Below are 12,535 nucleotides of genomic sequence, written 5' to 3'. Positions count from 1 at the left end.
TTGATTAGTGCCACCATGTGGAGTAATGAAGCAGTAACTGTAGTAGATCAAATTGAGGGGTGAGGGAGTTTAGGGAGTTTACATTGCAATAAAAATGTAGATTTTTGATGCCACATGTCAATAATGTATCACAAAGAAAAACAATAAGATATTGCATTGTCAATATTTTTGCATTACCCCTAATCAAAATCAAAATGGTATTAAAATCATTTGTGATTGGGACACCTAAATGGTAAGCATGGATCCTGTTTAGGCAGCACACCTGCATTGCCAAAATAGAAATGAATGTTTGAGGGTTTACTGTTGTCAGGGTTCAAATCAGTCAGTGGCGCACCTGTGTTTTCCATTGCCAAGATAGCAATACGGCAGAAATTGACCTGAACACAACTTTCTTTCAGACCACCACGCCCATCTGCGTTAATATATTTATAAGTGTCTTCGCAATTTAAACGTTGAAGGTGCAGAGCATGAAAATAGACTGTTTATGGGTGTAAGATAGTAATGAGCATCATGATGCACCTTGCATAGGGTGTAAGATAGGGACTGAGTCTTTCCTCAGGGAAATAGGGAAATACATCATAGAAGGTATTAGCACACACAGTGGACAGTGCAGTATGTTGTAATGATCGTGACCAGCAGCACCTGGATAGAATTCTATGTGCAAACATAAAAGCAACTACTTATGACAAAAGTCATGGGACACACTACGTAGTTCCTATCCCATGACATGTGCATGTCAGCATGCTAGGGTATACAGTTAAATCTACAGAGTGCATCCGGTTTTCAGGTCATGTTTGTTCACTATGTACTTACTCTTCTGTTTTTCCAGGTTTGAGCCTGGTGGTGGGTCTGGTGCTGTACATTTCCAGTATAAACGATGAGGTGATGAACAGGCCGAGGGAGCCGGAGCAGTTTTTCCACTACCACTACGGCTGGTCCTTCGCATTCGCTGCCAGCTCGTTCCTGCTCAAAGAGGTTAGCCACACTTACCACACCGAGTAAACTCCACACTCCAGTGAACTTCACACCATTCATCCTGGACCGCTATGCATTCTTATCACTGGCCTCTCCTTATTAAAATGCAGCAACGCTCCCTGCATTTGCCGCTAGCTGCTAAACTCACAGGACCTCTTTCATCAATATGCATTAAAGTTGGCCTTAATTTCCTCCGCAAAAAAAAGGCTAAGTGCTACACTACCACTGAACGTATGCATATTCACGGGGTTCACTTTATCCATATTTTAATGATGGCGGTATCTGCCACAAGTTTTGAACTTGCACAGTTCAGCCTTATCAAAATGTATTTAAATTTCATGTATTCATGAATTTAAGTATTTTTTGCATATAACATTCATGTATCTTTTGAGAAAAATAATATGTTTAGTTACCATAGCCAAACATTTGGTTACATTAGCAGGAAAAAAAAAAAAAAATCCCAAAACTTGACCTTGTAATCCAGCACCTTATGTATGAATTCTACCAGTCAGATATTAAGGAGCAGTAAAGCCACTACACTGAAGTACAGCACAATAAGTGTAAGTTTTCAGTGAAGTTTCTTCAGCACTAAGGCTGGCTGCAGCAGTATTAGCATTAGCCACTAACCGAAGCACTAGCTTTTTAGCCATTTAGAGACGAGTATATTCGAATGTTGTTTGCATGTTTGCCGTGTTAAAACAAGCTACTTGTGACAAACTGCCAGCTGATAGTGCCCTGGGTTACCAGAAAACTTAGGGTTCCTCAGTCTAGCGCTATTGGGCAACATTTACGCCCCTCTAGCGCTGTGGTTAGCAGCTAATGCTAATGCTGCTGCACCCAGCCTGGAGAAGCTTCACTGAAAACTCACCCTTAGACAAAATATTGAAAAACTAAGCTTACTGTTGAAGAGTTACTGTTTATTTTACCTTGGGTGTATTGACAAATATCTTTCAATTATGATTACTTATCTTAGTATCTATAATTACATAATCATTGTGTGAAACCTTGTATTTTATATGCATTAACCAATACTCACATTGTATTTGATCATTTTTATTACTCACAGTGTATTTTATACACATTTATATAGAAGATTAACCAATACTCACAATACATATTATTTACACATATAGATAAACACTGTTTGATCAGGCATGTGACTAACACAGACTTTATTATGACAAATTAACCCACATGATACATAAGGCATTTACTAACACATAGGATCTATTGTATGGCGGACTAACCACGCGCCACTAACACATTAACATATAACATATGAAATCTATTGTGTGACTTGCGTAGCTCGTGCTTGAAACATTTCGTTCACTGCATGTCTCTGACTAACGGCCATCAATCATCGGCTGGTGCACTCTGTACGAACTGAATTGATACAAAGGAGACTTCGGGACGAACAGTGCGGCCTTTCTCTCTCTGTGCGTGCAAAGTCCTTCACCTACCAAAGCGGGAGGAGGACGCGCGCACATAGGGAGGGCGGCACTGTCTAATTACTGGAACAATATCACACTGTCTGACTGGACCCAGTCAATTCTTGAAACAATACCACACTGTCCGGCTGGACACAATCAAGGCCAAATACTAGTGGTCCGGTCAGACCTGTGAAACTTGAACACTAACACGTGAAATTACGCATGCTAACATGAGATGATTTTAGCAACGCCTCATCAGCAGGTTTCACGTCATTTGGGGTATAAACATGGAGTCAGATCAGAGGGGGGTCAGAACTTATGCTGGGACGGCTCTTAGACTGTCTTTCATGTATCGGTTCTCCTGAACTTCAGTACTTTGTAATAAATACTTGGTTTGCTTTCAACTTCACTCCACCTGTCTGTGACTCTCTATCAAACGAACACGTAGGGGAGTTGTACCCCGGATGAGGGGTGGGTGTGGACCCATCTTTCACTTTCATTTCTACAACACTGTTAATAAAACAAAAGCGTTTTATTCACCCAAATAAATGGTTTTCAGGAGAGAAATCTCTGTAGATTAACATCTAGCACTCATTTGACTTTGAAAGAATTTTTTTTTTTAAGAATTACAGTTTTGTTCACTTAACATAGCTTAGGTAACCTCTAGTAAGGAACACCCCTATATTCCAGTGCACCTTATGTATGAAAATAGACCAGAAAAAAAGACGTTTATTGATAGTGCGCCTTATAATCCGGTCCACCTAATAGTGTAAAGAATATGGTAAATTATTTAATGGTGTGATTCATAAATGGAAATTTTGCATTTTGACCTTGTGAGGTAATTTAAAACTTTTTGATTTAAAATGAAGAAATACAACTTTAGACCAGAGGTGAAATCCACCAAATTTATGAATCTGTTTTTAAAATTAGAAAATCATAACATAACAAAAACATTTCACCACCCCACAAGTTTAAAACATATACAAGTTGTTAGAATTCAGATTCATGAGTTACACCTTTAATATTTCAAGTTTATTAAGAGTCAGGTCATATATATATATATATATATATATATATATATATATATATATATATATATATATATATATATATACAAAAAATACCATATTATTAAAGACAGAAGAGCTACATTTATTAATGCACACGTTAAGAGAAGCAGAAAAACTCTCCAAAATGACGCATTGCAGCTTTATATTAGCTGTTGGTAACTCCAGCTGACCACTTGCACCTGCATAAGCATTCATAGACAGTTTCATCCCCCATTAATATTGTATTAAGGGTGATATCTTGTGCATGCCACAAGCTTTGGAGCTGGAGGAGATGCTGAGTAAAGTGTACACATTTATCTGCATTTCACCTTTTTCAGATTCGCTCATCACAAGAATCATAATATTTTTAGACATCTTAAAAAGACAATACATCCTGTAAAAATAGACATATAGTCTCTCTAAAACTAATTATCCTGGACAATAGATATGGACTAAACTTAACAACTTCTATGCTTAAGTTAAGTAGAGATCCTTTGTATATATTATTCTTGAGTTTACATACTATATAGCCACTATATAGCCTGCTTTTGAAAGTATTTATGTTTAAAACATATTAATTATCAGAGATAATTAATGATTTCCCCTACAATAAAATGCTTTTATTAAGAGTAATTGTCTCTACTGTGCAGTGCTTTCTACTAGATTCGACTAGGAGCACTGCTCTAATGATTTTATTGCATTCACCAAAAAACTGAACAAATCATGCTTCATTTTTGAGAATAGCAATTTACTGGATTTACAGTAATTAAAACAATCACAAAGCAATACACACATATTCACTACTTACAAACATGTACATATACAAAATCACAGGACAACTGGAGAAAAACAAAAGACCTATCCCTTATCCATCTATTCAAATATGATCCTTCACCAACAATCAAATAGAATCTGCCCAGTTACTAACAGTTTTTGAAGTAGCCTTACGAAGCTTGGCTATAGACCGTTCTAGAATCAAAATGTTCAGAATATACTGTAGCCATATGTTCCTCCACAGTACATTAAACTCATAGTATTGCTTTAAAATAGGCTTTATAGGGGATGTTGAGCCTGCCATCAGCATCTTCTTTTGTATTAGCTTCAAATTAAATCCAAAATCCTCACATAATCACAAAAGAGCTGGACATAATCGTAGTTTAATATCTAACAGTTCAGAAACAAACTCTATTACAAAGTCCAAAACCTTACAACAACTGGACATTCCCACAAGAAATTAAACAAATCACGCTTCTTCATCTGTCAGTCCGATGGATTAGTCTAGGTTTGGTGGTTGCCAGGAGAACAGTACTTATTTGACTGCATTGTGCCAAGTGTAAAGTTTGGTGGAGGGGTGGTTATGGGCTGAAGTTGTTTTTCAGGAGTTGGGCTCAGCCCCTTAATAAACCCAGTGAAAGAAATTCCTAATGCTTGAGCATACCAAGAATTTCATGCTCCCAATTTTTAGGAACAGTTTGGGTATGGCCCCAAAAAGTCCCATAAACACATTCCTAAAACTTGTGGAAAGCATTCATAGAAGAGTTAAAGCTCCTATAGGTGCAAAGGGTGGGCTAAAACCATATTAAACCATATGTCAGGGGTCGGCAATTAAGTTTGGCTGCGAGACAGATATTTTCCAAGCCATTACGTGGCAGGCCACAAAAAAAATGATGTTTTGAAAAAGAATGTGTAATGGGATAGGGTGCTACAGACTAGTTGCTCTCCAGCCCAGAGGGATGTTGAACCCAATTGCAGAACATTTGAATTCAAAGTAAATAAACCCAAGAATAAATAAATAAATAAGCACACCGCTCCTCACATGGGATCGAACCAGTGTCGTCAGGGTCGTGGTCCAATACACTATTGCTACCCTGGCTAGTGAATTGGGACACCCCCTAATAAGGAGATAGGGGCCCCAAAAGGACAGAAAAACGAAAACGAGTGGAAACAAAATTTTTTTTTATTATCGTTCATACTAGTTCAAACAACCTTACGGGCCAGATGTTTCATGCTTGTGGGCCACATCTGGCTCGCTGGCCGCCTGTTACTGACCCCTGCCATATGTATTAAGAATGTGATGTCACTCATGCATGCAAAAGGAAGAAAACTGTGCATATTTAGTTACATTTTGGTGACATTATTGGCTTTATATATCAAAACCCATGTTGTTCTTCTCCATTTATTCTCCATCAGGGTGCTGGCGTTATGTCGGTCTACCTCTTCATGAAGCGCTATGCTGAAGAGGAGATGTACCGGCCCCATCCAGCTCTCTATCGCCCCCGTCTGTCTGAGTGCAGCGATTACAGCGGTCAGTACCTGCACCCTGAGTCTTGGCCTCCTCCTCAGCGCGGCCGCAGCGTATCGGAAGTGTCCAGCGACATCTCCATCCAGCTCAACCAGACGCCTCCACTGTCGGGGCCCAAAAGCAGCCTGCCGTCCAACGCTCCATCATCGTCGGGGCCGTCCTCCGCTGCCAGCTATCATCTGCAGCCTGCAAGCTCCTCCTCCTCCTCCTCTTACCCCCATACCCTGCACTCCTCACACTCCGGAGGCCCCGCCCCTCAGTCACTCCCCATGGCCACGCCCCCTTCGGCTGTGCCACCTCCTCACTACCACACACACATGAGGATGAGCGCCTCACCATGCTAGAGGGAGTGAAGCACAGCACACATACGTATGCACACACTAACACACACACACATTTATCTACACACAGACACACACACACGCCGTACAAAGTACACAGAAAAAAAAGGAGGTGGGAGGTTAGGGAAAGGGCAAAGGCAGGCCAAGAGCTTAAAGGGCTCAGGGGGGTGTCAAATATGAGCAAGAAAGGCAGAGGCTAATGAAACAAGCTAAAGGAGCGATGAAGAATGACCAAGGAGGGTTAGACCAAAAAAAGAAGTGAGACATAGATGGAAGGGGGGATTCATTTTTAACTTTGTGCCTCAGATTGACTGCAGCTGACATTTCAACACATTATCCAAGCTAGACAAAGGGGCAGAGGAGACGAGCCAAGGTTAGAGTGACGATGACACTGCAGGGGGAGAGACAAGATAAAGGGCAAAGCAAATGAAACATTGTAAACAAACAAACAAACAAAATAAAAAAATCAGAAACCACTGTATGAATTTAGACTTCTGCATAAATGTATGAAACCTAATGGAATTCTTGTCAGACTCTTTGGCAACATCCTTCTCTCCTCCCTGGAATCTTTGGGGAAATAGACTTTTCCATCTATGTCATTGTTTCATGAGGAATTACTATTTATAGCACTAATTTCTTGTTTATACTGAATGAAAGCTGGTAGATGAATGTAGCAATGTAAAGAAAAACAGTGACAAACAAACTCACGGATTAAACCTACTGAAAAGCTCATTCAGATCCATTCAAGTCTCAAATTTTCACTGATTTAGCAAAAAAATAATAATTTCTGTATAGTCCGATTTAGTAAGGATGTGTATAATGTCATTCAGAGTGGTTGGCTTTTAAATGTGCAATCATAGAAATTAAATAGTAATAGTATCCAGTGATTAGTGAGGTCTACAACACCAAATATCTCACTTTATAAAACCACTAGTGAACCTACACATGTCCTCTGAGTTTTTGTGTCAATTTTAGGCCTAATTTATCTTAAATCTATCATAAAGAAAGAGAAAAAGAAAACATCTCTGCGATCAGCCAGTGTATCTGTAAATAATTCACATAAACATTATAAACCTGTCCAACGCCTGGATACAGTATGTGTGGGTCAGTATCAGAATAATGGGTTTTTGGTCTGTCTACGAACTTCGTATAGAATAAAGATTGTTCTTTTGACTATTGTTTAATGTTGATTAGACTTCAGTCTACACAGTAATCATAATGTCCCTGCTAAATCACTTTTTATTTTCCAACTTATTAGACAGTTTTAACAAGAAAAACTAATCTAGTAAAAACTAGTCTGACAAACAAACTAATAAAAACCACTGCAAAGTTTATTCATATCCATTCAAAACTAAAATGTAGGGAAAGTTTGCACTTGATAAATGGAAACACACATTTTAAATTGTTCAAGGTGACTTTGTTCGGTTTCAAGGACATCTAAATGCTAAGCATGCAGAAAGTGTCTTCAGTCCCTTAAAAAATAATAAAAAGGTTGTGATATCACTGCTGTCACTGTTTTTAACGCTTACTTTCTTAAAAGTAAAGACAGTATGGACAGGGAATTCTTGGACACGTTTATATAGCATAATATTTTTATGGAAATAGTTAATAGGTAAATAATTGAAATGCCTAAATTATTCAAGAAACAAATTTTTAAAGTTCAAGAAAATATGTGTATATATATATGTATATATATATATATATATATATATATATATGTATATATATATATATATATATATATATATATATATATATATATATATATATATATATATACATATATATATATAGTTTTAAGTTTTAAAGTTAAGATAAGGCTAATAATTCCTACATATTTGTAATAATAATAATAATAATAATGTTTAATCTATACTATTGAAAAATGTGAAAATTGCATGAAATTTCAAAACTATTTTGCAGACACACAAGACACATTACATTGATACTGACCCAGACAATTCTGACTTTAATTGAATTACTCTGAATGCCTTTGTTTACATCTTATCCATTTAATTCTGCAGAGAGTTTGGACATAAATTAACTGAACTGCCCTTTGAAAGTGTAAATAATGTATAATAGCAGACCCTTTCTGTTGGGGAGAACTATTTAAATGCCATATGCGGGTCTCCTCTATTTTATTCTTTGTGTCTTCGCACACACTGAATCCACCAGTTCGCTCCTATTCATATTCTTTTAGCTATAATTTGCAACAGGTCTACAAAGGCCTGTAAATAAGAGTGCGTTGAGAAAATCTGGCTGATAATCGCTCCATTTGGATTCATCGTGCTCGGCTCCTTGGTGTTGCAGCGTTCGGTATGCTTGGTGTTTTCTTGTGCCGTCACCTTTCTATTAAACGGCCGTTCAGTGCTGAATTATCCGAGAAGGATATGCCTCAAAACGTTTCCTTTTAACTGTAGCAGAGGCTCTCCTTTCAGTTGTGGCTGAGTTTGCACAAATTCACGTGCAGTATTTAGTAATGCAATGACTTTTGCTGTTCTGCTATTAATATACGTCCCATTTCTTACTCATATTACTGTGACTTATAGTGCTATTCTACTACCACCAGTATTAATAAACTGAACATATTATTGTGTCTTATTATGATAAAAGTACATCTAATAGTTGTAAGTAGTACAACTGTTAGATACTGTATGATTACATAGATATGAATATGGAGCTGGGCACATAGGATGATAGGAACATCTGGAGGAACATCACAGAAAAGAGGATTTTTAAAAATGCACAATGCAATAACAATAACATCTGCTCTCGTTTGTGATTCCTCTGCTGTTAAACACAGAGAAAATATTATACATGGCTCAATGATTGCCCCCTGGTGGCCAATACGTGGTTACTACCAGCAATTTTGTCCATATAGGGAGTTAACCTACAGAGGGATCCAAAAGTCTGAGCACTAGATACAGATGTTTCAATTTAGCATTTCTTTCTGATTTAATATACCATTTTTATAATTGTATTATCAGTACAACAATTTAAAATGTTGACTTTAATCAAATTTCTTACTATTTAATATTTACACCTTTTGCTTAAACAGCAGCATGCTCAAGTTGGAATCTACAAGTTATAGTATCTAATAATAATAAGTACATCATTGTAAATTTGTCTTTCTTTATTTCTTTATTTTTTAAATCCTAATTAATATTTAAAAAAAAAATAGCTCAGTGAGTTCAGACCTTTAGACCCTGTTGTATGTAATAAGTTCTAAATTCACTGCATTGTATTCACTGTACTTCTATGAACAAACTAAGAAATAAGTGAATAGTGTTTCAGATCAGATGCACTTGTTTGAAATTTCAGAAGCATTTATAGGTAATATGAATATTATTTTCATGACTGTAGTAGTTCATAGTGTAAATTACAGAGCAAGAATATGAATGATTATTAATCAAGACCAGGACTGGCTCCTGCTGGAAAGTATATAATATAATTACACAGAATAAAAATGATAATAGGATAGGTAGTAGCGTAGTTAACTATATGTATTCATAAAATATATTTGCAGAGAGTTACTGAGAGAGAGAAGTGTTGCATATTATTAACTGAACTGTTTGATATTCTTATAGAGCTACTATAATATATACTTGTTTGGTTTTGTGCTCATTTTTATCTGACAGTCTGCTCTGTACGTGATGGTATAATGCATAGCTTATGCTTTCAGATTTGCTGTTGGAGAAATCAAATGCTCTTTTTTATGTCATACTCTTTTCCATTTTGTATTCTTTGTTCTCTTTCATTTTCCCTCTTTTTCTGACCCTGTCTTTATTTTTTCTTAACTTTCCTATCTGCTTATCATATTATCTGAGGTGCCTATTATTATTATTATTATTATTATTATTATTATTATTATTATTATTATTATTATTATTATTATTATTATTATTATTATTATGTACCACTTATTTAGCCCTGCATCAGAGATTGTTCATGCAGTCGGGTTATATACATGAGGAGATGACAGTATGAATTATGAAATCATGTTTCTGAAAGTGCTCAAAACCATGTCATTCTCTTCAGCTTCTAAATAAAAGACAATTCTACTTGTGTCTGTTGGTGATTTTATAAAACACTTAAAGTAAGTGAAGGAGGAGAAGGGATGACTGTGGAAAAGTGTTTAGAATGTTCCCACTAGAGATAGAAATATTGATTGACTTCGTTTTTGGTATCAGTAGATTTTCAGCCAAAATATGTGATCGCTTATTGCGTAATGTTTCTCTAATTCAAGCCCATCCTGCAAGCTAAAAAGATCTATATACAGATACAGGATCTTCTGTCACAGAAGGTTCCTTGTTTGACTGCTTTTTTTGCTGATTCTGACTTAAACACATATGTTTGAGGAATGTGTCAAAGTAGCACATCTCATCAAGGAATAAGAATTAAAGGCTTTTTACATCACTGACTGGACTCCCCTCTCAAGAGTGCATCTTTCAGCCCATAGAGTGAGAAACTATTAGCACAGCTAACACAGCATAGCCAACAACACCACCAACCATAAAAATAACACTGTGTAGACCTCATTTACTGGATAAGCACTTTTAGCACTGAATTGCCATATTGGCAATTGGCTAATTGAGCTAAAATAGATGATCATGGAACGCCATATCTTAAGACTAAATAAACAGACGTGTCTAAGGTATTGACATTCATTACTCAGGTAGAAGTACAGATACTACAGTTTAAAATACTTCTGTATAAGCTGAAATATCAACTCAAGCTTTTCCTCAAGTAAGAGTAAAAGCACTAGTTTTAAAACTACTTAAAGTATAGAAGCAATGTAAGAAAAAAATAGGACCCTTATTGTTCAAAATTTGGGATGTACTATTTTACCTGTTTCAGCTGCATATGTGCCCATTAAAAAATGCATTTTAGTGCAATGCAAATATGTTAAAGAAGCTTGCCGTCTTGTATTTGTATCAGGCGCACTTAAAATCCTTTAATTTTCCCAAAAATCGTCAGTGCTTCTTTTAATCCAGTGCATCTTATTTTTAGCAGTTAGTCGCTAATGCTCCAGCCTTAGTGCTGGAGAAATTCAGGAATCTAAGCTTACCGTAAATTAACAAAAGCACTTCACACACCGAAATAAACAGATTTCAGGAGAGACATACACCCAGTGTTTGTTTGACTATAAGAAAGTTTTTTAATACAGTTTTGTTTACTTAGTTTGTTTACTTAGTTAGCAAACCCCCACCCACCACCACTGCCGCCCACCACCACCCAGCGGCGAGCCCTTCTGAATTGGAAGTTCCTAATAGTCTCTTATAATGTGCCATATAATCTGATGCGCCTTATGCATGAAAATGATAGGCATCCGGACTGAATAAGCAGCCAGCTGGGACAGGTATACGCAGCCTCAGCTCACACTCGAGAGAGACTTCGCTGGTGAGCAGAGGACTGACGGGCCTTTCAAAAGACTTTAAAGACAATCAAAGAACGCGATTAGAACCCCGTTGGGCCGCTTTATGTTTATTTTACTTCTGTTTGGTGTGGTGAAGGGTTTAAAGCCAAATAAAGGTATTTATTGTGCAAAAAATACGGCAATTAGTGCATTTTACTCAAGAGTTGAAGTGTGACGTGACATGTAGGTCAAAAATGGTTGTCCAAACTCCCACAATACGCTCTGTAAACATTTGAATCTACCATAAAAAAGTATCAGATAGTTTAAAAGACTTGCTAGATTAAACAACCACATGGATAAGCAGACAGGACCAAAGTATAAGTATAGGTGGCAGCTGGTGACTTTTCACTGCTTTCATTTCTTAAGTCCATATTTCATGTTATCTGGGCCTGTCGTTAATCCAGGTTTTGCTACATCTGGACCTAGCAGATCCTGCCACATGTAGAAGACAGAGGCCAAGCCAACACCAAAAATAAGAAATGATTCATACCCACAAGAGAGGATTATTTTAAGAATGTAAGGAAACAAATAAGTGAGTTAGTTTAGCGTATCTTTCCAGTAAATTCAAGCACAATTACAAAATTACAAATTAGTATAAAATAGATGAACGCATAGCTGTTACTGCATGAAATTAAGCATGTGACTCCAGTAGATACATATTGTGTTAATGGAAATGACACATAAAATCACCACCACCAGTAGTGACCCTGGGCAGGTGAGGCATCTGTAATGTGTTGTCGTAGTTTATTGACCTAGACAGAGGCAACCAACGCCTGGGGGAGCACCGAAGGTGATACAGCAGACACAGGAAAAGCCCCAGAGGATTGCTGGAGGGTTGCAGGAGGGATACAGAAACATGGACAGTAGTAAGAATCAGGTACTTAAGCATCTGGCATAACAACACAGTCAGCAAGAGGAACACATCAGCTCAGTTTTATGCTCCACAGTTTGAGAACAGATTTTCTGTTTAGTGTAATGCCTGCACATGCGAGCAGGTCCAGCAGCACAAATTATCCCTTCAA

The 12,535-nt window shown here is 37.1% G+C and overlaps 1 protein-coding gene across 1 annotated transcript in view; it reads left to right on the top strand.

Moving 5' to 3' along the window:
• The window catches only part of cacng7a (calcium channel, voltage-dependent, gamma subunit 7a), a 48,552-nt gene extending 38,394 nt beyond the window's left edge, over positions 1-10,158 (top strand). Inside the window, exons 5-6 of the mRNA XM_007258232.4 lie at positions 830-975; positions 5,645-10,158. Coding sequence (XP_007258294.1) covers positions 830-975; positions 5,645-6,100 — 602 coding nt within the window. The 3' untranslated portion in view covers positions 6,101-10,158. The remainder of the gene's footprint in view (positions 1-829; positions 976-5,644) is intronic.
• Positions 10,159-12,535: the final 2,377 nt, after the last annotated feature.

The sequence above is a fragment of the Astyanax mexicanus genome, chromosome 3, assembly GCF_023375975.1.
Source record: "Astyanax mexicanus isolate ESR-SI-001 chromosome 3, AstMex3_surface, whole genome shotgun sequence".
Classification (NCBI taxonomy): domain Eukaryota; kingdom Metazoa; phylum Chordata; class Actinopteri; order Characiformes; family Acestrorhamphidae; genus Astyanax; species Astyanax mexicanus.
Note: the sequence above shows the minus strand (reverse complement) of the source record. Positions and strands in the feature narration are given on the sequence as shown.